Consider the following 26,976-nt stretch of genomic DNA (forward strand, 5'->3'; position numbering starts at 1 on the left):
TAGCACGTCAAGTCTCACTAACCCCCTCTTAAAAATGAATATTTCCACGGATTTTCTCCTTTACCTGAGTATAAATTATAAAAGCAGTGATCTTAGAAATATAAAATTTGTTTTTATGACATGATTATTACACACTATTTATTATTAATTATTATTTATCATTACAGTATTTTTATTACATTATGAAAACGGCAACACTCTTCCAAGATCTCACTTTCGTAGCTTGTATCACTTTGAATAAGCCTGTTATAAGACAAGGCTCCTATGTTTCATCAAGGAGTATCAGATGTGAAAGAGCATGAAGGTATTTAAGAAACCAACTCAGAATTCCTCCTACACAAGCATTCAGGTCTTGAGCAGTCCAGGCAAACAACGCACGTTACAACAAAGCTTAAACTTGTTCTTCATAATTTAAAAACAATACTAGCTGCCTATTTAATTTTAAAAACAGCAAAAAATATCCACCTCCCTTTCCATTTCTTATAAGGAGTCTTGAAGTTTAAATCTCTTCAGTGTGATAGATATGCTTGCTTTGATCTGCTTAGCTCTTGGAAGTCCAGAGGCTCCAGGCTGCTGGCCCCGTGCTGCCCAGGGTCCCTAGGGACAGCTCTGTCTGCCATTAGGGAATTTTTTCCTGAGAACCCCCTGTAACATTTCGCGAACCCCCAGGGGTTCACGAACCAGAGTTTGGGAACCACTGACCTAGATACACACCTTGCTGTCACACAGGGGTAATTTGTGAAGTAATAATGGCTGAAAATTTCCAGATTGGATGGTAACAGACGGTGAATCCCAGCAATTATTGAACCTGGTGATATTCTGAACAAAAATAGCTCTCAGTTATGCTTATAGCTGCTTCCATCACTTCACACTGACTCAACAGATGTTCTAGGCTGCAGAGTGACACAAAGACAGAGTAACGATCATGGAAATCTATCTATCTATCCCATACAAACTTGTCTGTCTATATCTATCTATCTACCTACGTATTGATACATAAATAAATTACATTACATTACAATTAAATCAAATCAAATTAATAAAAAAACTCTAGGGAATTCCATTTAAAAAACTGTATGTTAAGGCTGTAATTTTCTAAGGGGCTTAAGGAAATCCAGCACCCAAATCCTATGGAATATCACTGTGAGTTGGGCACCTACATACCTTTGGCTCTTTTGAAAATCCCATCCTATTATATGCTCTTTGGCTGAGATTTTAATGCTGCCATTGAACCATCCAAATCTTTCAGGCAGCTTTGAAAATTGCTCCCTCCCCGCTACCCCCATCCCCATGAGTGACAGAGATAGCACAGTGTGCGTCTCTCTCATCTGTTTCAGAACTGAAGAGAAAATGGCAGCTGCCTCCCACAGAATAGATCCTTGGGTCCAAGATTTGTGAGTCCATGGTCCCCTTCCCAATCTAGGTCCCAAATCTGGAGCCTGCCTTAATCCATCCCTGGTTACAGAGCCAGATACACCCTAACTCCACTGGAACATCTGCCTGAGTAAAGACTGAAGGCCTCATACACAAATTACTTAAGGGCATGGTAAATTTTCCAGGTCTGAATTACATAAAAACTTTAATTCTGGCAGTGTAAAGAGGCTTTAACATGGGCATAAATTACAGTCACACCCACTTAACTGCTCCTTTAGCTGCCTGAATGGTGTAAGAGGTCTGCAGTGTGAATGGGAATCGGGAACTGGGTGCCTAACTCCCCTTCATCTCCTTTGAAAATCCCAGTCTAAATCAAGACTGAGTGTATCTCTAAAAGACCTGCCCTAATTCCACCGCAAGCTATTGGCCTCCATTCCTAGATTCCAAGGCCAGAGGGGACCATTGTGATCATCTAGTCCGACCATCTGTATAACACAGGCCAGAGAACTTCAAAAATCATTGGGTGAAAATCTCTGGCAAGTGCCATACAGGCGATGAGACTAGATGACCATAATTGTCCTATCTGGCCTTTAAATCTATGAATTAGAAATGGTCAGAAATTCTCCAGCAGAATGCATTTCTGTTGGAAAATGCTGATTTATCAAAAGTGAAATGCTTCTTGCAAACATAGGTATTTTAGATGCATTGAACACCTGCCGCTCCCATTCACCTCTGCTGGATTTATGGCTGAGGTCAGCACCTCTGAAAACCAGGTCCAATGTGTATGAAATTGGGCTCCTGAAAACCAGATGCACCCAAAATCAGAGGCTGCTTTTGGAATATGTTGCCTATATACGATTGTCCTTGTTTTGTGTGGTGGACTTTCATCTTCCAGGTAATTCTCTGCCACTGAGAATAAGCAGTTATCCTCATTATCTCTAACAAGGCCCTTTGGGGTTCATATGTGGTGGTAAACTTCTACAACCTAAAACACTTATTTATGCTAATCCCCAGTGCATTTTGTACTCAGAATCCATAATTTCCTTGCTCTTTGTGGGACCCATCCTGGAAGGCACTAGCCAGCTGACTTCACAGGATGCACTCAACACCTGCTTAATTAATTTTTACACTCGAGCAACACAACTTGCTTTAATGTGAATACTCAGTTGAGTAATCAATACTTGTGTGAGTAAGCATTGCAAGATCAAGCCCATGTATAAGCAAAATGTGCATGAAACTCAATGCCTAAGTACAGTGTAATCAAGTCCAGTAGGTTTAACACCCTGATCCTTCAGCCTTTATTTAAAAGATAACCCCTAGTGAGCCTACTCCATGGGACTAATGGATAGAGTAAGGTTTATTGACCAGATAAAGCCTTGTAGGATTGAGAGATTATTTTAAGCTCCTTCCACATGAAAGACGGGAGAGCCAAGGCAGATGATATAATGGAAATTCAAGAGTTGTTTGTTGACTTCAGGCTATCCGCTGTGTGATCACTCTACGGGACTGGTCTCCCTAGACATGCCAGTCAGCACGTACTTATAGGAGCCTGTTGAGCTACTGAACGAAAGACTTTATGTGCTCAAGGCAGGTGAGACACATCATTGAGTTGACCTGAGAGGAGACCCATGTTATTGTTCATGTTATTGTTTAACGCATGCATATAGAGTCACACGAGCACATGGCACTTTACAAAGGGATTACAGGCACAGATATGACTCTCCGCTTGCTACTGCCATAACTCTTATTTACACCAGTGTAAGTGAGAGAAGAACGAGTCCATGTCTACACTACAGCTGCTACGGCGGCACTGCTATGGCGCTGTAGTGTAGACACCACAGCGATGGAAGGGGTTTTTCCAACGCTGTAGTAAATCCACCCCTCTGAGACGTGGTAGTTAGGTCAACAGAAAAATTCTGCCATGGACCTAGATCCATCTACATTGGGGGTTAAGTCAATCTAACTATGTCACTATAGGGTGTGAAATTTTTCACAGTCCTGAGTGATATAGCTGTTGTCAGTTGCTGGCTATGTGGGGGATCTCTCTCTCTGCTGCACTGGCTCTAGCCAGGTAACCAGTATAGCAGACCTTGATCGAAGTGCCCAAGAAGACCACAGACTCTGTTCAGTGGCAAAGGCACTCGGCCAGGTTTATTGATGACAAAGCACGGCATTACTGCCCTATACATGCTACAGGTACACTTAATACATGTATGCCTGTGACAATGGACCAACTCAGTGAGCGGCGGGACTTTCCACTCCCGTCTCGGCCAGACAAAGACACCCCCTCTGTGACCCCTCTTTTATACACTGATACAAATAAGTTACATATCGCCCCTCTGACATGGTTAGTTATCATCCTTTACCTTGTACCTGTTGGTTCAATCAAAACATCTCTATCCATCACCCTGTTATCCTGACCTTATCTTTAAAAGGGGTCAGTGTATCCTTGTATAATCTATGGGGAGTGTCTTTACACCATAACTTTGTATCAGAGTGTTCTGGTACTATCCTTCTGGAATGTGTTTACCTGAATACTTAGTGCCTAGGAGTGCTTGTGTTTTTTCAATGCCAGCCCTGTTCTTGCCAAGTTCATATATCAGAGAGTGAACTTGCAAGCAGGCATCTGCTTTGGAAAAGATCCTGACTTTAGTTCAGGCCTTAGGCCTTACACCGGGCCCCTCAAACCAGGCCTCATGTCTCAGGCTCTCTCTTTCTACTACAGTAGCTAGGTCAACCTAATTTTTAGGGGTAGACCAGGCCTGAGATCCATGGTCCATGCAGCAAAGATCTCGCTGTTTGAACTGATCAAGACAAGAGAAGTTGGTGTGGGAGGTAACAGCAGGCCATGGAGATAGATGGAGTGCAGAAGAATGAACAGGTTAAGGTGATGCCTGACTGGTACTTTATGAAGTCTATTGCCTTTCTTTCTTTCTTTCTTTCTTTCTTTCTTAGAAATGTAGGGCTGGAAGGGATCTCAAGAGGTCATCAAGTCTAGGCCCCTGTGCTGAGGAAGGACCAAGTAAACCTAGTTTAGACCATCCCTGACAGGTGTTTGTCCAACCTGTTCTTATAAACCTCCAGTAATGGGGATTCCACAATTCCCCTTGGAAGCCTATTCCAGAGTTTAACTACCCTTAGAGTTAGAAATTTTTTCCTAATTTCTTTCTTTCTTTCTTTCTTTCTTTCTTTCTTTCTTTCTTTCTTTCTTTCTTTCTTTCTTTCTTTCTTTCTGAGTTATTTTATTTTATTATCTCAAGGGGATACATGACAGAATGACAGAATCATTGACTGAGGGATCGTAGGGGGAAAAAAGTGTGTTTGGAAGAGGGATCTGAAGGAGTGGAGAGAGTTTGCCAGTGCTACAGGACAAGGGATGGCAGTTTAGGTGGAGACTGCAGCATGGCAAAAGTTACTAGTAGGAGAAGGAAACAAAGCAGGCATAGAAAAACAACAAGGAGTCTGGTGGCACCTTAAAGACTAACAGATTTATTTGGGCATAAGCTTTCGTGAGTTAAAACCTCACTTCTTCGGATGCATAGAGTGAAAGTTACAGATGCAGGCATTATATACTGACACATGGAGAGCAGGGAGTTACTTCACAAGTGGAGAACCAGTGTTGACAGGGCCAATTCAATCAGGGTGGATGTAGTCCACACCCAATAATAGATGAGGAGGCGTCAATTCCAGGAGAGGAAAAGCTGCTTCTGTAGTGAGCCAGCCACTCCCAGTCCCTATTCAAGACCAGATTAATGGTGTTGAATTTGCAAATGAATTTTAGTTCTGCTGTTTCTCTTTGAAGTCTGTTTCTGAAGTTTTTTTGTTCAATGATAGTGACTTTTAAATCTGTAATAGAATGACCAGGGAGATTGAAGTGTTCACTTACTGGCTTGTGTATGTTACCATTCCTGATGTCTGATTTGTGTCCATTTATTCTTTTGCGGAGGGACTGTCCGGTTTGGCCAATGTACATGGCAGAGGGGCATTGCTGGCACATGATGGCATATATGACATTAGTGGATGTGCAGGTGAATGAGCCCCTGATGGTGTGGCTGATGTGGTTGGGTCCTCTGATGCTGTTGCCAGAGTAGATATGGGGACAGAGTAGGCAACGAGGTTTGCTACAGGGATAGGTTCCTGGGTTGGTGTTTCTGTGGTGTGGTGTGTAGTTGCTGGTGAGTATTTGCTTCAGGTTGGGGGGTTGTCTGTAAGCGAGGACTGGCCTGCCTCCCAAGGTCTGTGAGAGTGAGGGATCATTTTCCAGGATAGGTTGTAGATCGTGGATAATGCGCTGGAGAGGTTTTAGCTGGGGGCTGTATGTGATGGCCAGTGGTGTTCTGTTATTGTCCTTGTTGGGCCTGTCCTGTAGTAGGTGATTTCTGGGTACCCGTCTTGCTCTGTCAATCTGTTTCCTCACTTCCCCAGGTGGGTATTGTAGTTTTACGAATGCTTGATAAAGATCTTGTAGGTGTTTGTCTCTGTCTGAGGGGTTGGAGCAAATTCGGTTGTATCTTAGGGCTTGGCTGTAGACAATGGATCGTGTGATGTGTCTTGGATGGAAGCTGGAGGCATGTAGGTACGTATAGCGGTCAGTAGGTTTCCGGTATAGGGTGGTGTTTATGTGACCATCACTTATTTGTACTGTAGTGTCCAGGAAGTTGATCTCTTGTGTGGACTGTTCCAGGCTGAGGTTGATGGTGGGGTGGAAATTGTTGAAGTCCAGGTGGAATTCTTCCAGGGCCTCCTTTCCGTGGGTCCATATGATGAAGATGTCATCAATGTAGCGCAAGTAGAGGAGGGGCACTAGGGGACGAGAGCTGAGGAAGCGTTGTTCTAAGTCAGCCATAAAAATGTTGGCATACTGTGGGGCCATGCGGGTACCCATAGCAGTGCCACTGACTTGAAGGTATAAGTTGTCCCCAAATCTGAAGTGGGTGAGGACAAAGTCACAAAGCTCAGCCACCAGGCTTGCTGTGGCCTCATCAGGGATACTGTTCCTGACAGCTTGTAGTCCATCCTCATGTGGAATATTGGTATAAAGTGCTTCTACATCCATGGTGGCCAGGATGGTGTTTTCAGGAAGAACATCAATGCACTGTAGTTTCCTCAGGAAGTCGGTGGTGTCTCGAAGATAGCTGGGAGTGCTGGTAGCATAGGGCCTGAGGAGAGAGTCCAAATAGCCAGATAATCCTGCTGTCAGAGTGCCAATGCCTGAGATGATGGGGCGTCCAGGGTTTCCGGGTTTATGGATCTTGGGTAACAGATAGAATACCCCTGGTCGGGGTTCTGGGGGTGTGTCCATGTAGATTTGTTCCCGTACTGTAGCTGGGAGTTTCTTGAGCAGATGGTGTAGTTTCTTTTGGTATTCCTCAGTGGGATCAGAGGATAGTGGCCTGTAGAATGTGGTCTTGGAGAGTTGCCTGGCAGCCTCCTGTTCATAATCTGACCTGTTCATTATGACTACAGCACCTCCTTTGTCAGCCCCTTTGATGATAATGTCAGAGTTGTTTCTGAGGCTGTGGATGGCATTGCGTTCTGTACGGCTGAGGTTATGGGACAAGTGATGTTGTTTGTCCACAATTTCAGCCTGTGCACGTCTGCGGAAACACTCTATGTAGAGGTCCAGTCTGTCATTTCGACCGTCAGGAGGAGTCCACGCAGAGTTCTTCTTCTTGTAGTGTTGGTAGGAGGGTTCCTGTGGGTCAGTGCACTGTTCAGTGGTGCGTTGAAAATATTCCTTGAGTCGGAGACGACGAAAGTAGGCTTCCAGATCACCGCAGAACTGTATCATATTCGTGGGGATGGTGGGACAGAAAGAGAGTCCCCGAGATAGGACAGACTCTTCTGCTGGGCTAAGTGTGTGGTTGGAAAGATTGACAATGTTGTTAGATGAGTTGAGGGTACCATTGTTATAGCCCCCAGTGGCAGGTATTAGTTTAGATAGCTTACAGTCCTTTTTCCTCTGTAGAGAAGTGAAGTGTGCATTGTAAATGGCTTGTCTCATTTTTGTAAAGTCCAGCCACGTGGAAGTTTGTGTAGAAGGCTGGTATTGTATGAGAGTCTCCAGTTCTGAGAGCTCATTCTTGATCTTCTCCTGTCTGCTGTACAGGATGCTGATCAGGTGGTTCCTCAGTTTCTTTGAGAGTGTGTGGCACAGTCTCTCACCATACTCAGTGTAGTATGTTGATTGCAATGGATTTTTTACCTTCAGTCCTTTTGGTATGATGTCCATCTGTTTGCATTTGGAGAGGAAGAAGCAGGCATAGAAGCAGGTGGGACATGCAGTCTGAAGAGGAGAGAGATGAGCAGCCATGTAGACGTCAGGCAGTTAAGGGGGGGGCAATGGAGTGCTGCTAACATTTAACATGGGGCTCCCACAAAGCTGCTCCTCATTAGCTTCTGTAGCTGGTGGTGATTGTGGAGGAGACAGATGAGAAATCCTCCTATTTGTTAGCCACCTTATTATTTGCATGGCTCTCACCTGGGATTCCCACAGGATGAAGACTGAAAATCCAAGACTGAGTAGATGAAAAGGGAAACAGAGATACCCATGATCGGGTAGCAGAACTGGGAACAGAACGCAGCTCTCTGGATTCCCAAGACAGTGCCTGCTTGGAAGGACCATGCTGCCACACGTTTTAAATGTGTCTTATAGCCCATTAGTAGGTAGTGTCTCTGGATGACTCCACTTCTATTAAGAACAAATCCTTGAGAATATTGCTGTCTTGTTGCTGAAATGGAAGCAGAATGCTGTTAGCTCATGGCATATCACAGTGTTTAACTTGTGCTGTTTGAAATGGTGTGTGTGTGTGTGTGTGTGTGTGTGTGCGTGCCTATCATGGCAAAAGAGGTACTCCACCCATCAGGTATGCTGAAGAGTTCCTTGGTTATACTGGGAAGGGTGAAAGACAGGTGCTGATGATCAAGTTTAAATGATCAAGAAGGCTGAAATCAAACACTTCTGCAGCAATTGTCACTGAAATGCAGAGCCAGCTAAAAGGGAAGGGTGGGTGACAATAGGTTGCAGATTGTTGTCTCCTAACGCATGGATGAGAATATGCTGGAGATGAGAGGTTTAGAAATCTTTGGAGAAAGCAGGCATAAACAGAAGGGCACCTACCATAAACAGAGGTGAATCAGCCTGCTAGCTGTTTAAAAAACAATCTAGAGGGGTATTATTTAAATTAGGAATGGAGAGAAAGCTAGCAGGGAGAAAAGTCAATTAAAGACAAGTGTAAGAGAGGGTGAAGATATATGATAAGTGGCTGAACTGCTAACAAAATATCTAGTCTATGACTAAAAAAATATTATACTATATGACTGGAGAGTAGCAAATAGAGACAGCCACTTGGAAATTTTCCATCAAAATGTTTTTTCAACAGAAAATGCAGTTTTGTCAGAATCAAAATTTTCCACAGGAATTTCAGCCAAACATTTTCAATTTTTTTCCTGATGGAAAATTGGAATGAAATATTTTGTTCTGGATCAGAATGATTTGAAATGAAAATATCAGTTTGTCAAATCCAGTCAAAACATTCAATTTCAGGGCAGTTGGACATCAATGTGCATCCAACTGAGCAGCCATGATAATTCACAGGAGCTGTAGTTCAGATGCCTCATGCCTTCTTTCTCCTCTGTGGGCTGGGCTCTTGGGCTGGACTACATCTCCCATGATGCACTGAGGACTCCCTTCTGATTGAACCATTCAAAAATTCATAGATTCCAAGGCCAGAAGGGACCACTGTAATCATCTAGTCTGATCTCCTGTATAACACAAGCCATAAAACTTCCCCAAAATAATTCCTATTTGAATTAGAGAAGATCTTTTAATAAAACTCCCAACCTTGATTTAAAAATGTCAGTGATGGAGAATCCACCACAACCCTTGATAACTTGTTCCAATGGTTAATTACCCTCACTCTTAAAAAATGTATGCCTTATTTCCAGTCTGAATTTGTTCAGCTTCAGTTTTCAGCCATTAGATCTTGTTATACCTTTCTCTGCTAGATTGAAGAGTGCATTAAAAAATATTTGTTCCCAATGTAGGTACTCATAGATTGTAATCAAGTCACCCATTAACCTTCTCTTTGTTAAGCTAAATAGATAGAGCTCTTTGAGTCTATCACTATAGGGCATGTTTTCTAATCCTTTGGTCATTCTTGTGTCTCTTCTCTGAACCCTCTCCAATTTATCAACATCCTTCATGAATTGTGGTCACCAGGACTGGACACAGGATTCCAGCAGCGGACGCACCAGTTCCAAATACAGAGGTAAAATAACCTCTCTATGCCTAGTTGAGATTCCCCTGTTTATGCCTCCATTGCAGTACATCAGATGAGATGTAATCCAGCCAGAGAGTCCAGCTCAGAGAGGAAAATGGGAGCATGAAGCACCCACACTACAACTCCCATGAATCACTGAAGCAGCTCAAGTGAAGAGAGTTTAACGTCTAACTTACCCAAAATGAAATGTTTCAATGTGGTTTAAAAAAAAAAGTATCAATCTGAGAATGCTTATTATTAGGGGAAACAGGTAGACACATGCCTGTGGAGGAGAACCAAGATTTTCTGTCTCCCACTCCTTTGCCTTAACACTAAGACCATCCATCATTCCCATGCATAGAATTTCACAAAATGAAATCAATTTCATTTAACCCCTTGCAGGAGAGCTCCTCTTCAAGCAGAGAAATGGAGAATGGGACAGTGGTGACCGAATTCATCCTTACGGGACTTTCCAATTGCCCAGCCATTCGCTTCTCCCTTTTTGTTGCCTTTCTGTTGATCTACTTGATAACCCTCTCTGGCAATGGCCTCATCTTCATAGCCATAGGGACTGAGGCTAAGCTGCACAGTGCCATGTACTTCTTCCTCAGCAACCTCTCCTTGTTAGACATCTGCTGGCCCACTGCTACCATGCCCAAGATGCTGGAAAACCTCTTGTCGGAGAGCAACGCAATTTCCTTCACTGGCTGCTGTTGCAGCTCTCCGTCCTGGTGGCTGTAGCAGGGACGGAGGTTTTCCTCTTGGCAGTGATGGCCTATGATTTGAACGTGGCCGTGTGTAACCTTTTGCTGTGTGCAGTCATTATGAACAAGAGACTCTGCATTCTGATGATGGCCGGGACATGGGTCACTGGGTTCCTCGCTCCCTGCTGCATACAGCGCTTACCTTCTCCCTGTCTTTCTGCCACTCCAATAAAGTCAACCAATATTACTGTGACGTTCCTCCAGTGCTGGCTTTATCCTGCGCTTCCACATACCTCACAGAGATGGTGGCCCTTATCATAGGGGGAATATTCAGCGTGGGGGCCTTTCTGGTCACCCTGGTCTCCTACATCCAGATCACCTCGGCCATCCTGAAGATCCAGTCGGCTGAAGGCAACTGCAAGGCCTTCTCCACCTGCACCTCACACCTCGCAGTGGTGTGTCTGTTCTATGGCATGACCATCTTCACCTACATATGCCCCTCGTCAAACCACTCACCGGATCGGGACAGGCTGGTGGCCATGCTGTATGGGGTCCTCACCCCCATGCTGCACCCCATTATCTACAGGCTGCGGAACGCAGAAGTGAAAGGGGCCTTGAGGAGAGTGATGGGTCATAAATGTCACTAACATCAGGGAATAGGCATTTGTGGTAGCCCATTGTAGCCTCTTTGCTGACCTTCACTGGGGGACTGGACAGCCATCGGAATGAGATTTTCAAAGCCACCAAAGGCTTTTGGATGTGCAGTTCCCATTATGTGTGATGGAAATTGTGCCTCCAAATCCCTTAGGCAACTCTGAAAATCTCAGCCTGGGGTTCCCAGTTCCACTGAAGTCACAGGGTTCCTGGAGATCTCACTCAGGGCCTGATTCTGCGATCCCTATGGGGCCTGATTCCCCACTGTTCTACTCCAGTGCTAAGTTTATATGACTTCACTGAACATTGATGGAGTTACACAACACAAAGTGGAATAAACCAGTGGTAATTCAGGCACATTAGGTAGTGACTTAACACTGCGATTTTCAAATGGGTATAAAGGAATTAGATGATGAACCCCATTAACTTTTAATGGGAATTGGACTCCTGACTCCCTTTGGCCCCTTTGAAAATCCAAACGTCACTAAAAAATACTCCCATAGATTTAAAGAGCACTTTGGAGAGCAAGGCCCTAGTCCTGCATTTTAACTTCCATGGGGCGCCATGCAGGAGCAGGATGCAGCAGACCAGCTCTAACACACTTCCCAGTCTGAATAAGGGTTGTAGAAAACAGGTCGTCATTTTGAGCTGAGTCCTTATCCAGCACAACGTTGACTTTCATGAGCGTTGAGGGAGTCAAACATCTTATGATTAGTCCTCATTAGTTTTGAACCTCAATTAGTAGAGTCACAGTGAATCAAAGTCGGTTTTTTTAATCAGCAATATGTAAAAAGTCATGGCAACAATAGATAAGTCATTCTAATTTCCTACACATGGATTAAGGAGGTACTTTCAGTTTAAATGGTGCTTTGTGTGAGCACCTTTAACTGGTTGAAGATATTTTTGATCAACAATGTCTATTGGATTTTTTGAATTCATGAGATAATATATGCTAACCTAATTCTCTGCAGTAGAGCTGGCCAAAAAATTTCCAACAAAAAAATTTGCAATGGAAAATAGGGTTTAATCAAAAATTATTTTACATTTTTTTTTCCCCAGGAGAAAAATATTGTGTTGAAAGTCTGGAAAAGAAACAATTTCAGCGAAAATGAAATATTTCTGCAAATAAAATAATCTCAACATTTGTTGGTGTTTCTGAAATTATTTGTTTCAAAACTGTGGGATTTTCTGCACTTCCTGTCTGTTTTCCAGCTTGCAAAAGTTACCTAAGTAAGTTGAGCACATAAGTAGCACTTTCACTTTTCCAAGCTGGAAAATTTGGGGAAATGGTAAGAAAGTGTGAGGAGGGTGACAAAAAATCTTTCCCACATTTTCAAAATTTCCCACACTGGAATTTCCTGGTGGAATTTGTCAAATGGGAATTTTTCCTGTAACAATTGTCATGGCAAAAATCCTAGTTTTCCAACTAGATGTAATAATCACAGATGTAGATCCTAGTGTACATTGTCCTTTGACTTCAGTAGAGTTCCACTGTCTTACACCACAGTGCTTCATGTCTGCTTGTCAAAGCAATGTTTTTGCTTTAACATAAGGTCCAAAATTCTACCTATTGACACATACCTTCAATTTGTTTGTAATTTTGTTTTTTAAAACATCAAAAATAAAGACAATGATATGGCTTGACTTCCTTCTGTATTTTAAGTGGAGCTTATATTGCAAATAATTACATCCATTGACAGCTCTCACATCTATTTCTACAGACATTAGTGAATGAAACTTTCTAAGCTCCTCTGATGTACACAATGGATCTGGTAAGAAAATGAGAGTGGAAAATCACTAAAATGTTCATGATTTCCACCCTCACCCTGTTTCTAATCCAAACCTCATTTGACCAATATTTTCCAACCATCTCTATTACACCTTAGTGTAATGCAAAGATGTGACTATGAAGAACATTCTAGACATGGATAATTAATTGAGTCAGACAAACCAGATTATTAGGGCTGGTCAAAAATTTTCCATCAAAACTTTTTTCAGAGAATTGGGAATTTGATTAAATGAAATTTTTCATGGAAAATATATGCTTCCCTTGTAAATTATTGATTTTTCATCAGAAACTGAAACGCCCAAACCAAAAAAACAAATTTTGGAGGGTGGTCGTTTTTGTCTGAAAATGTTTTCGTTTTTGGCCAAAAATTGTTCAGTTTTCAGCTGAAATATTTTAGATTTTGATTGTTGAAAATAATTGGTTTGGGGGGGTGTCCATTTTTTTTTTTTTTTTTTTGACAAAAACTCAAAATTTTCCCTGGGGAAAAAAAAAAAAACATGTTCCGACCTGCTGTATAGATTTTTTGTTTGTCAAAACCTGTTGTGACATAGTGAGTAATGAGAGGTTGATATTGGGTGATTGTTCTGTATTTCCAAAGTCCCATATATAATATTCCATTATTTTCTTCTATCATTCCATCCTTTGCATGCAGAAGGCTGAGATTTTTCAGAGGCCCCTAAAAAATTTTGATGCCTCAATTCCCATCAGTTTTGAGAACTGGGCTTCTAAATTCCTTAGGCAGCTTCAAGAATTTCAATCATTGACTTCTCCACATTTATGCCGGTATTGCTGAGTCCACAGTTAAAGTGGAACACCTTTTGTGTGTAGAAAAGACCTTCTCCACGCAGGGATTTGCAGCCGTTTAACTGAATCAGCATTTGTCTACATGGAGAGTTGCACTGGATTGGAAATTCAATCTGATTTATTTCAAGCAATGCAAACCCCATTTGTCAACACTCTTATTTTCTTTTAAGAGTGGCTTGTTTTGGTTTAGTTTAAGTCAATTAGGAACAAATTAGGCTAAAAAAATGAAAAGTGTTCAGAAAAGAGCTATGAGACTATTTAAAGGTCCAGAAAACCTGCCTTAGAGTGAGAGATTTAAGAAGCTCCATGTATTTAGTTTATCCAAGAGAAGGTTAAGAGTAGAGCTGGTCAGGAATTTTTCTGAAAAACTTTTTTCCGGTCGTAAAATGCCGACTCCTCAAAATCAAAACTTTTCACTGAAACGTATCAGTTCTGATGATAATGTTTCTCACACTGCAAACAAGAACCTAGAGTAGCCAATGGTGGTTAGGGCCATCACAAGGGATGTTGGTGATGCTGGTTCAAGTTCTTACCATAAGGATTTTTTTTTTAACATTGAGCACAATTAATTATTGGAACAACTTATCTAGAGATGTGGTGAATTCTCCATAGCTTGGAGTCTTTAAATCAAGACTGATTTCTTGTCTTTCTAAAAGATATGTTCTATCTCATACAAAATTGATACAGGAATCACTAGTTCTTTGCCCTGTGTTCTTCAGAAGGTCAGAGTTGATTTACTAATGGGCCCTTCTGGCCTTACAATCTATGAATTTATGAATAAGCCACTCATAGCCTGCAATAAGTGTGTCCACACTGGGGTTTGCACCAGATAAACTAAACTGGTTTAATTAAAATGGTGCACATTTGTATGTAGAGAAGGCCTCAGTTTAAAAACTGCAATTTAAGTTAAACCCAGTGCTATTTCTTTGTGTGGAAAAGGCTTGGAAAAGAGACAAAGAGAACATGTGAGTTCTTGAAAAACATTTGACATCAATACAACGAGGAATGATTCTTTCCAGATCCCATGAGATATAAAGATGATTTAATGAGCCCATCTGAGATCCAAAGCTCTGAGTGATTCAGGGTCTCTGTCCTGAAATGCCATGATTTTAAGTATAAAGAGCAAACCCTGAAAACCACACATGTTGTCATAACATGATTCATCTGCACATCAGAGTGTCAGACTTCTATCTCTCCCACAGGAGAGACAACTGTTTGGTAACAGTAGCCTCCAATAGGGCTGGAATACATTTTGATTCTAGTACCTGGAACTAGCTCTGATTTCAATTGGATCTATTTGGTCAACGAAATTAGATCTCATAAAAGATTGGTTACTGGTATTCATACCTGAATTGTTCTCCTTTTTATCTATTTTTCTATCTTTGAATAAAATAGGAGAGGAAAGTGACTCAGTGATGCCAAAACCCTGAAACCTGCCTGGGATTGATCAGGTAAGTGCATGTTATTTATATTATATTATATTGCACTATGTGAGATATGCAAGAAGGAAATTATTGCAAAAGTAACAATATTAAATTTTTGCCATTTTTCAGAGTCACCTAGAATTTTGGGTTCCTTGCATTTTGTATGCCCAACTTGAGACCAGTGTCAAGGTGGAGTAACTCCATTGGCTTCTTTCTAGAATCTGACCTGAAATTGTCTAATTGAGGAACCAATGCAAAATATGAATCTATAGACAATTTACTGAATTATAATGGACTCTAATTCTGATCTTAATTTCACCAGTTTTACATTAGTATAACTTCATTTTTCATCACGTCAACACCTTCCTCTCTCACCTCCTAGACACACACACTGACCCCCTTCAGTCCCCACAAAATGCTGCTGCTAAACTCCTCTTTCTTTCCCATCACTTTGATCATGTAATTCCCTTTTGAATCCTTCTGTTGGCTTTCCAACCAATATTATATCACATTTAAGCTTCTCGTCACTACCTTCAAAGCTCTACACAGCTCTGCTTCCCCTTACTGATATTCTCTTTGTCAAGCCTCCCACGCCCTCCACTAATACATCCAGCCTCACTCTCCCTCTTGTCAGATTCTCACCCAGTCACCTCCGTGCCATCTTCCATGCAGCCACCTATTCATAGTCCAGCCTCCCTGAGCTATTCCTACCCTCTACAAGTGTGAGTCCCTCTTAAACACCCAGTCCTGCCACTCTGTTTTTGCTGAATCTTGCTGATATAGCTACATAAATGAGTGTAAATTGTATATATGTTGTCTCTGGTTATTCCCCTTCCCCTGACCTCTGTCTATTTGTCTGTCCTTAAATTGGGAGCTCCTCGAAGCAGAGATTGTCCTTCTTAAGTATTTGGAAAGTGCTTGATACATAGTGGAAAATATTCTTCTTAGGAGAAGGAATTGTATATAATTAAATATTATCATATATAGTTCATATTCCATTTGTTATCGTAATTAGTATAACAACAATGAACTTCAAAAGAGTTACACCTGTGTTTAGATCCTCAGCTGGTGTAGATCAGCGTAACTACATTGACTTCACAAGAACTACACTGATTTATACCAGCTATGGACCCACCCCTGCTATCTAATCTAACTATCTGTCTGTCTGTCCGTCATACCACAGCCTTCAATATCTGTGCTGCTGTGTTGGTGTGAGATCAAAATCTGGCCCAGAACACTTTATCTTAAACTATATTTTCTAGAGAAAAGTAGTCCAGTCCTACTCATGCAGAAGTCAATGGGAGTTTTGCAATGGACATGAGTAGGAAGAGTATAGAGTTCAAATATGGGTTAATTACAGAGAATAAGAATGTTTGTCTCCGGTACATGTTGATTTAAGTTGCAGGGGAGATGATGGGCAGAAATCTATCAATCTTGGGATAACATTAAATAGAACAAGATTCCTTCAGTCCTGGGAGCAGCTCCTCACAGCTGTGGTGTTTAACAATAATTTCCATTTTATCTACATTGCCTAGCTATAAGGGCCCTGATTCTCCACTGACTTGCATTTTGTGTCATCATTAACCTTCGCACAAAGAGAGTGTACAAAATAATTGATGATGGCTATTATTTCCAAGGCGCCTATCTACTCCTCTAGGTGCCTAAATACTTTTGAAAAACTGGCCTTTTGGTTCTTTTGAGAATTTCACTGACTCTCTGGACAATGAGGATAACACAAACTTCAATCACAATCATCTCTGATCCATCTGTATTTTTTCTCCTATTTAGAGTCCACATCATCCCTCCACCAGCGCTGGACACTGCTCCTCAGTCTCACCCAGAACAGATTTTCCACCAAATAGCTTTTAATTGAGCGATAAGTGTTGATAGAGGTATGTTTGACTGGAGTGTTTTGGGAAGGGTTTTTTAGAGGAAATTAAGAGAGTTAGGCATCCAAATCCCACTGCTCTGGGCACCTGAATTCCTTAGGCTGAATTTCTCCAGCTTCCCCACTGGCTTCTTTCTTTTTTATTTGATTTTAAAGAAAATTATCAGAAACTAAGTGTTACATGCCGAGCACTTGGGGCAATGGAAAGGGGCAGGAAGAGCTAAAATAATTTGTTCTTGTGATTTTCATACCTTCATAGATTTTTAAGGCCAGCCGGGTCTGTGATGATTGTCTAGTCGGACCTCCTCCGTCGCACAGATTTGGTGTAAAACTGTGCAGCTCCAGTTACAGTACAACGGAGCTGTGGTGACTTTCCCCAGCTCAGGGTCTTGTCCTGTGTTTAATGCTGATGTTTCACTATTCTTTCTTTTATTATTTATTTATTTTGATTGGCACAAAAATAAGAAGTCCTGGGTGCCCTGACACAAAGCTGTGCCATGCAGCCCACCATCCTCAGCCATGAAATTTGGAGTAGCTCTTGGATGTAGCTCTGGATTCTTCACCCATCTTCCCAAAGCTATAGGGAGCAAGGGATCAGATCAAAGATTTTGGTAAAAAAAATTCTCTTTGCCTCCTTCTGTCCAATTCTTAACCCCAACATCTCAACTGGAAAGCCATTTGGAATCACTCTTTCTGTCACCTCTTTCGCTTTTCTGATACTTCTTAATTTTAAACCTGCCCCCACCCCCCCAAACTTGGGTGGGCTCTACCCCAGAGGCTGTGTTGCCTCAGGCTCTGAAATGCTAAAAGCAGTAACAATTTCAATTCGGTGAGTCTTCATCAGCACGGAACAGAGCCTCATCTTTCTCGCTTCATTTGTGGTGTGAAAAGGAGTCATTTTAAAACAGTTCCTTTTCAGAGCTGAACTAAATTTAGTTACTAAGGGCCAGGTTTTTTAATGTTTTTAGGCTAGATGCAGATAGATGCCTACTGAGATTTTCAAAAGCACCTAGGCACCTAACTCCCATTGATTCCAATGGGAGTTAGGCACTTAAACTGCTTAGGTGCTGTTGCCAATCTCACTAGGCAACTATCTGCATCTTTAGATGCCTAAATACCTTTTGGAAATCTGGCCCCAATTTTTTTATTTAAGATAAGGAGAATTGTTGATAGTTCAAATTATATTGTTACATAAATATTCAGAGCAACTAATAAGAAGGTCTGGGGAACCAGCAAAACTGAGACAGTATAGATTGTAATATTCAGTGAGTTACAGGTGGGATTTTTGTAGTTTAATGGGAGTTGCATGCCAAACTCCCATATGCCCACAGCAAGTAAATATAAAGGAGGGAATGTTCAAAGCACCCTAATAGACTCGGATGCTCAGTTCCCATTAAAATTAATGTGAATTTGGCATCCTAATCCCCTAGGCAGCTTTGGAAAATTCCATCCAATGTTTTTGTGACAGTTACATGAGTGATTGTTCCTATCATTTCATTCCATTTGGTCCATCTTTTCTTGAATACCTCCATGATTAATCTAATTCAGGCAGTAAGACATCCCATTTCTCTCAATTCGTTGGTGGTGATCAATCTTCTTTCAGTAGATGGTGTTTGGTTTTGCAACCATAGGGATGAAAGCCATTTATTGACATAGGACTGCATTTTAAAGGCGGGTCTAGTCCCAGAATCTTTCTGGTTTATTGTCTGTCTGTGCTTGATTTATGCGCTGTGCTTTCTCTAGAAACCGTGCACATGACAGATGTCGAGAGGGGAAATCAAAGTGATATTACAGAATTCATCCTCCGCGGGTTCAGGAACCTCTACCCATTCCAGACGGGTCCCTTTGTGCTGGTTCTACTAACATACATCACCACCGTGGCTGGGAACACCCTGATCATTGTCACTATTCTGGTTGACAAGGGCCTCCACACTCCCATGTATTTCTTCCTGGGAAACTTGTCCTTCTTGGATATCTGGTACACGTCCAACATAGTCCCCAAAATGCTGCAAGGTTTCTTGGCTGAGAAGGGCGTGGCGATCTCCTTCAGTGGCTGTGTCACGCAGCTTTATATCTTTGGCTCCCAGGCTGCCACAGAGATCTTGCTGCTAACGGTGATGGCTTACGATCGCTACTTAGCGATATGCAACCCTCTGCGTTACATGACCCTCATGAACCGGAGGGTGTGCATTAAGCTGGCATCCTGCTCTTGGCTGGGTGGCTTCCTCTTCAACCCAGTGCTAATTGCCTGGATTTACAGGCTACGTTTCTGCGGCCCTAATGAAATCAACCATTTCTTCTGTGATTTCATGCCCCTGGTAAAGCTGTCATGCAGTGACACCCATCTGATCACTTTAGCATCATTCCTGCTAGCAGCTACAGCCACCCTGATCCCCTTCTTGCTAACCCTGACATCCTATGCATTCATCATAGCAGCGATAGTAAAAAACCCTTCCAGCACCGGAAGGCAGAAGGCCTTCTCCACCTGCACCTCCCACCTTACTGTGGTCAGCACTTTCTACGGGGCTCTGGCCATGGTCTACATTGTGCCGAAAGCCAACTCAGCTGTAAACCTAAACAAAATATTCTCCCTTCTCTACAGCCTTGTTACCCCATTGCTCAATCCTCTGGTCTACTCCCTGAGAAACAAGGACGTGAATGACGCCCTGAGGACTATGGCCGCTAGACTGATGGATTTTCGAAGGAGATAAAGTAAAAAAGGGAGCGTGGGGGACTTTAAAATGAAAAATACTGGGCCACATTCCCAGATGGTGTAAACTGACATAACTTCATTTAAATCAGTGGAGCTGTGCCAGTTTGTACAGGCAGTCCTCGACTTTATGACATTTGACTTAAGACAAATGGCATTTACGACATTTATAAATTGAAGAATAAAATCAGTTTTACGACGCTGGTTTTGACTTTATGATGCTCCCCCATTCATAACATGTATGTATGGGAAAATTGGTTCAGAGTTATGGCGTTTTGACTTAAGACGTGATTTTCAGGAACGAATTGTGTCTTAAATCCGAGGACTGCCTGTACTAGCTACAAATCTGGTCCATACCCCACCCCACCAGATTTAACAGACAAGGGAATCCTATGTTGTACTCCCAGCTGATCAGGATGAATATCATAAACCATTCCCCAGAAACATTTTCTCAAAAATTGAACTGAGTTCACATCCATACCTGCCTGAATAAAGATTAATTTGGAATTAATTATTGTTGTTGTTTTTCTTTATTATTAAGGTAGCTAACAAAGATTGTAGTCAAAACTGGGGCCTAGTTCTGCCAAGTATTATCCACAGTCCCTGCCCCCAAAGAGCACAGTATCAAAAAAGACTTCAGTTTGCCCACAAACAGCTGGCTGGGAGGACAGAAGCGTGGTTAGCATCCTACTTTCAGAGGTGGGTAACCCAGATTCAATGTATTGCTCTTCCACGGACTCTGTGTGTGACCTTGGGCAAATTCCTTTGTCTCTGTGGGCCAGATTTTCAAAGGTGTTTAGGTCCCTACACTGCTTAGATGCTTTTTTAAATCCCACCAGGAGCTAGAGTCACAAAGAGACTTAGGCACCTAACTGTCACCTTAGGTGCCTAAATCCCAGAATAAGGCCCCTCTGGGATTCTGCCGCCAAACCCTATGGAAACTTCAACTTGCTCAGTGCTCAAAGCTTACCTACTACTTTGGAAAATAATGAAAACGTCATCGGGCTCGAGAGAGAGAGAAAGCACAAGCCCAAGAATGGCTCTAGTCTAGTGGGTAGAGCACTCCTGGGGAGGTGGGAGACCCAGGATCCAGTCCCCCTGCTCCACTGCATTTTTTAATTATTTAGCCACAGTGGAACCACTTCCCCTGGAGAGACAAAGGGGTCTTGTATTGGAATATGCTGTAGCCCAGTGGTTGGGGCACTCACCTGAGAAGAGGCAAATCCCTTCTCCCCTTCAGTTAAAGGGGGGGACTTTGAACCTGGGGTTTCCCACAACCCAGATGAGTGCCCTAACCACTGGGCTAAAAGTGATGAGAGAGCTCCTCCTCTGCATACAGGGCACACTTGGCATGCTTTGAGAGTGTTTATCAGACCGGGCCCCACAAGCAAATTCAGCAGAGGAACGTCTCTCTTCCCACACTGCACACGGGCTTAGGCGTCCAGACACCTAGAGTGGAGCAGCAGGGTACATGCTCAGAGACAGAAACATCGGCACGTAGGGAACGTTCACTGCAAAAATTTAGGTGCCGACTCCAAGCGACAACTACAGAATATTAATGGAGATATCCTATCTCCTAGAACGGACCTTGAAAGGTCATCAAGTCCAGCTCCCTGCCTTCACAAGCAGGACCAAGTACTGATTTTGCCCCAAATCCCTAAGTGGCCCCCTCAAGGATTGAGCTCACAACACTGGGTTTAGGAGGCCAATGCTCAAACCACTGAGCTATCCCTCCCCACAGGGATTGGTGGCAGCTGAGTGGGAGGGTTGTGAATTGCAGTGGGGCCTGATTCTGGGATTTAGGCACTCAAAGTCCTTTGGTGAATCTAGCTCTAGCTGTAGAACTGGTTGATGTTACCACTTCTTTGGGGCAAGGGAAGAGCCAGGGACTCTCAGGGACAAAATCTGTCTCCTGGCCTGCTCCAGTATAAACCTCTCATCTTTGCCATCTTTTCATGCATAATTTAGGACCTTACAATCCCCTATCCCCATCCTCCACCACCCTAGATTGCCCGGCAAGTTAAGCTTGTGCTCAAGCACTGTACTGAATTGGGCTATAAATTGCTAGGAGTCTCCTGGGGGCAGCTACCATTTTGTGCTTACTTCTAAAACAAACTGTTATCGATGAGCTACACACACTGTGCTCTCTGTCATGGAGACTTTATTTATGTTTCTTCTTCTGTTCTGTTTGCCTTTAATATAAAATAAAAAGTCATTGAGACTGAGGCTGAGATTTTCAAAGCTGTCTAAGGCCTGGTCTACACTACAATTTTAGATCGAATTTAGCAGCGTTACCTCAATTTAACCCTGGACCTGTCCACACAACGAAGCCCTTTTTTTGAATTAAAGGGCTCTTTAAATCGATTTCTTTACTCCACCTCCGACGAGGGGATTAGCGCTGAAATCGGCCTTGCTGGGTCGAATTTGGGGTAGTGTGGACGCAAATTGATGGTATTGGCCTCCGGGAGCTATCCCAGAGTGCTCCATGTGACCGCTCTGGACAGCACTCTCAACTCAGATGCACTAGCCAGGTAGATAGGAAAAGGCCCACGAACTTTTGAATCTCATTTCTTGTTTGGCCAGCGTTGCAAGGTGCAGGTGAGTGCAGATTTCATCAGCAGAGGTGACCATGATGGAGTCCCAGGATCGCAAAAGAGCTTCACCATGGACCGAACGGGAGGTACGGGATCTGCTCGCCATATGGGGAAACGAATCCGTGCTAGCTGAACTCCGTTCCAGTAAACAAAATGCCAAAAAATTAGAAAAAGTCTCAAAGGGCATGAAGGACAGAGGCCATAACAGTGATGAAAAGCAGTGATGCGTGAAAATTAAGGAGCTAAGGCAAGTCTACCAAAAAACAAGAGAGGCAAACGGCTGCTCCGGGTCAGAGCCCCAAACATGCTGCTTCTATGATGAGCTGCATGCCATGTTAGGGGGTGCAACCACCACTACCCAAACCCTGTGCTCTGACTCAGTCAATGGAGAAGCACAGAACACGGAAGCGGGTTTTGGGGATGAGGAAGATGATGATGAAGAGATTGAAGATAGCTCACAGCAAGGAAGCGGAGAAATGGTTTCCCCACAGCCAGGATATGTTTTTCACCCTGGACCTGGAGCCAATAACTCCCGAACCCACCCAAGGCGGGCTCCCGGACCCTGAAGGCGGAGAAGGGACCTCTGGTGAGTGTACCTTTGTAAATGTTACACATGGTTTAAAAGCAAGAGTGATTAATGATTAATTTTCCCTGGCATTCGCGGCCAGTACAGCTACTGGAAAAGTCTGTTAACATGTCTGGGGATGGATCGGAAACCCTCCAGGGACATCTCCATAAAGCTCTCCTAGATGTACTCCCAAAGCCTTTGCAAAAGGTTTCTGGGGAGGGCGGCCTTATTCCGTCCGCCATGGTTGGATACTTTACCACGCCAGGCCAGTAGTACGTAGTCTGGAATCATTGCATAACAAAGCCTGGCAGCGTATGGTCCCGGTGTTTGCTGGCATTCAAACAACATCCGTTCCTTATCTCTCTGTGTTATCCTCAGGAGAGTGATATCATTCATGGTCACCTGGTTGAAATAGGGTGATTTTATTAAGGGGACATTCAGAGGTGCCTGTTCCTGCTCGGCTGTTTGCTGTGGCTGAACAGAAATGTTCCCCACTGTTAGCCACACAGTGGGGGGAGGGGTGAAGCGATCATCTCAGATAATTGTGTGTGTGGGGGGGGGGGTGTTATTTGGGTTTGTGCTGCATGCTAACCCGAAAACCGCAGCCCCTCCTTTTCAATTGCCAACCCATTTTAAATGGCCAACCCAACGGCCGCTTGGTATGAGAAATGAGGGCGCTGCTGTTTGAAACCATTCCCACATGTTATGAAGGTTAAAGAAACCAAAAGACTGTGGCTTACCATGGCTTCCTGCAAGCCAAATTCTGTTGCCTGGCACTGTGTGAGTGATCTCTCACACCAAACTGGCAGGCCCTCAATATAAGAGGCAAAATGCGACCTTGTAACGAAAGCACATGTGCTATGTAATCTGAACAACAAGGTTTAAGTGAAAGAGTCTACCCATTGTTCTCTAAAATGTGCCTTTTTAACTACCACTCTCCCTTTTCTTCCACCAGCTGCAAATGTTTCTCCTTCGCAGAGGCTAACGAAGATTAGAAGGCAAAAAAAACCGCACTCGGGATGAAATGTTCTCTGAGCTCCTGCTGTCCTCCCACACTGACAGAGCACAGCAGAATGCGTGGAGGCAGACAATGTCAGAGTGCAGGAAAGCACAATATGAACGTGAGGAGAGGTGGCGGGCTGAAGAGAGCAAGTGGCGGGCTGAAAATGATAGGTGGTGTCAGCTTGCTGACAGAAGGCAGGAGTCAATGCTCAGGCTGCTGGAGGATCAAACTCATATGCTCCAGCATATGGTTGAGCTGCAGGAAAGGCAGCAGGAGCACAGAGCGCCACTACAGCCCCTGTGTAACCAACAGCCCTCCTCCCCAAGTTCCATAGCCTCCTCACCCAGATGCCCAAGAACGCAGTGGGGGGGAGTCCAGCCACCCAGCCACTCCATCCCAGAGGATTACCCAAGCAACAGAAAGCTGGCCTTCAATAAGTTTTAAAGTTTTTAATATTTAAAGTTTAAAAGTGCAGTGTGGCTTTGTCCTTTCCTCCTCCCCCACCCCACCCGGTGCTTCCCTCCTCCCCCACCCCTCCCGGGCTACCTTGGCAGTTATCCCCCTATTTGCGTGACGAATTAATAAAGAATGCATGAATGTGAAGCAACAATGACTTTATTGCCTCTGCAAGCGGTGATCAAAGGCGGGAGGGGAGGGTGGTTAGCTTACAGGGAAGTAGAGTGAACCAAGGGGGGGCGGTTTCCATCAAGGAGAAACAAACAAAACTTTCACACCATAGCCTGACCAGTCATGAAACTGGTTTTCAAGGCGTCTCTGATGTGCACCGTGCCCTCCTGTACTCTTCTAACCACCCTGGTGTCTGGCTGCGCGTAATCAGCGGCCAGGCGATTTGCCTCAATCTCCCACCCCGCCATAAATGTCTCCCGCTTACTCTCACAGGTATTGTGGAGCGCACAGCAAGAAGTAATAAAAATTGGAATATTGGTATCGCTGAGGTCTATCCAAGTCAGTAAACTGCGCCAGCGTGCTTTTAAACGTCCAAATGCACATTCTACCACCATTCTGCACTTGCTCAGCCTATAGTTGAACAGCTCCTGACTACTGTCCAGGCTGCCTGTGTACGGCTTCATGAGCCATGGCATTAAGGGGTAGGCTGGGTCCCCAAGGATAACTATAGGCATTTCAACCTCCCCAACGGTTATTTTCTGGTCTGGGAAGAAAGTCCCTTCCTGCAGCTTTTGATACAGACCAGAGTTCCTGAAGACACGAGTGTCATGTACCTTTCCCAGCCATCCCACGTTGATGTTGGTGAAACGTCCCTTGTGATCCACCAGTGCTTGCAGCACCATTGAAAAGTACCCCTTGCGGTTTATGTACTCTCTGGCTTGGTGCTCCGGTCTCAAGATAGGGATATGGGTTCCATCTATCACCCCACCACAGTTAGGGAATCCCATTTCAGCAAAGCCATCCACTATGACCTGCACATTTCCCAGAGCCACTACCCTTGATATAAGCAGCTCTTTGATTGTGTTGGCTACTTGCATCACAGCAGCCCCCACCGTAGATTTGCCCACTCCAAATTGATGCCCGACTGACCGGTAGCTGTCAGGCGTTGCAAGCTTTCACAGTGCTATGGCCACTCGCATCTCAACCGTGAAGGCTGCTCTCGGTATTCTGGTGCTTCAGGGCAGGGGAAAGCAAGTCACAAAGTTCCATGGAAGTGCCCTTACGCATGCGAAAGTTTTGCAGCCACTGGGAATCATCCCAGACCTGCAACACTATGTGGTCCCACCAGTCTGTTCTTGTTTCCCAGGCCCAAAATTGGCGTTCCACGGCATGAACCTGCCCAATTAACACCATGATGTGCACATTGCCAGGGCCCGTACTTTGTGAGAAGACTATGTCCATGTCTATGTCCTCATCACTCTCGTCACCGCGCTGCCGTAGCCTCCTCGCTTGGTTTTGCTTTGGCAGGTTCTGGTTCTGCATATACTCCAGGATAACGCACGTGGTGTTTATAGTGCTCATAATTGCCGCGGTGATCTGAGCGGGCTCCATGATGCCAGTACTATGGCGTCTGGGCTGAAAAAAGGCACGAAACAATTGTCTGCTGTTGCTCTGATGGAGGAAGGGGCAACTGATGACATGGCTTACAGGGAATTAAAATCAACAAAGTGGGTGGCTTTGCATCAAGGAGAAACACAGATAACTGTCACACAGAATGGCCCCCTCAAGGATTGAACTCAAAACCCTGGGTTTAGCAGGCCATTGATTTCATGGAAGGAGGGAGGGAGGGATGGAGGAAGCAAATGAATACAAAACAAATCAGGTCTATTTCTTGTTTTGATCCACTCCATCTACCTTTTACATCTTAGGCTGGCAGCATACGGTGCAATATGACTGCTAGCCATCATCATCTCCTGGGTGCTCGGCAGAAGATGGGAATGACCTGACTGAGTCACTCCCATGTCTGCCCAGGCGCCCCTGACCGACCTCACCGAGGTCGGCTAAAAGAGCACCCAGGAATATAATGACGACAGCTACCAGTCGTAATGCACTGTCTGCTGCCAAAAGGCAATGAACTGCTGCTGTGTAGCAATGCAGTCCCATGTCTGCCAGCACCCAGGAGACGTACAAGGTGACGGTGAGATAAGCGGGCTCCATGTTTGCCATGGTATGGCGTCTGCACTGGCAATCCAGGAAAAGAGGTGCGAAATGATTGTCTGCCGTTGCTTTCACAGAGGGAGGGAGGAGGGGCCTGACAACATGTACCCAGAATCATCCGCAACACTGTTTTTGCCCCATCAGGCATTGGGATCTCAACCCAGAATTCCAATGGATGGCGGAGACTGCAGGAACTGTGGGATAGCTACCTACAGCTACCCACAGTGCAACGCTCTGGAAGTCGACGCTAGCCTTGGTACTGTGGACGCAGTCCGCCGACTTAATGCACTTCGAGCATTTTGTGTGGGGACACACACAATCGACTGTATAAAAACTATTTCTAAAAAACTGACTTCTATACATTCGACCTAATTTCGTACTGTAGACATACCCTCAGAGATTCAGGTGTCCAAATCCCAATAAAACCAGTGGGTGTCCAAATCCCCTAGACAGTTTTCAAAGGCTCAGGTGGAAAGTACATGCCTACTGTTTGTGAATGGGAAACAGAAAAGAAGTCAAAGTCTAAGGCCTTGTTTACACTACAGAGTTTTGTCGACCAAAGTCACCTTTTGGTGACA

General features: G+C 43.9%; 1 protein-coding gene and 1 pseudogene across 1 annotated transcript; both read left to right on the top strand.

Annotated features, from left to right (window-relative positions):
* Nucleotides 1-10,061: 10,061 nt before the first annotated feature.
* On the top strand, nucleotides 10,062-10,986 carry LOC135974555 (olfactory receptor 5V1-like; annotated as a pseudogene).
* Nucleotides 10,987-18,652: 7,666 nt separating this feature from the next.
* On the top strand, nucleotides 18,653-19,609 carry LOC101953791 (olfactory receptor 11A1-like). The gene has a single exon (XM_005314253.1). The coding sequence runs from the start codon at nucleotides 18,653-18,655 to the stop codon at nucleotides 19,607-19,609; it is 957 nt and encodes a 318-aa protein (XP_005314310.1).
* The last annotated feature ends 7,367 nt before the right edge of the window (nucleotides 19,610-26,976 follow it).

This window comes from Chrysemys picta, chromosome 12 (assembly GCF_011386835.1).
Source record: "Chrysemys picta bellii isolate R12L10 chromosome 12, ASM1138683v2, whole genome shotgun sequence".
NCBI lineage: Eukaryota > Metazoa > Chordata > Testudines > Emydidae > Chrysemys > Chrysemys picta.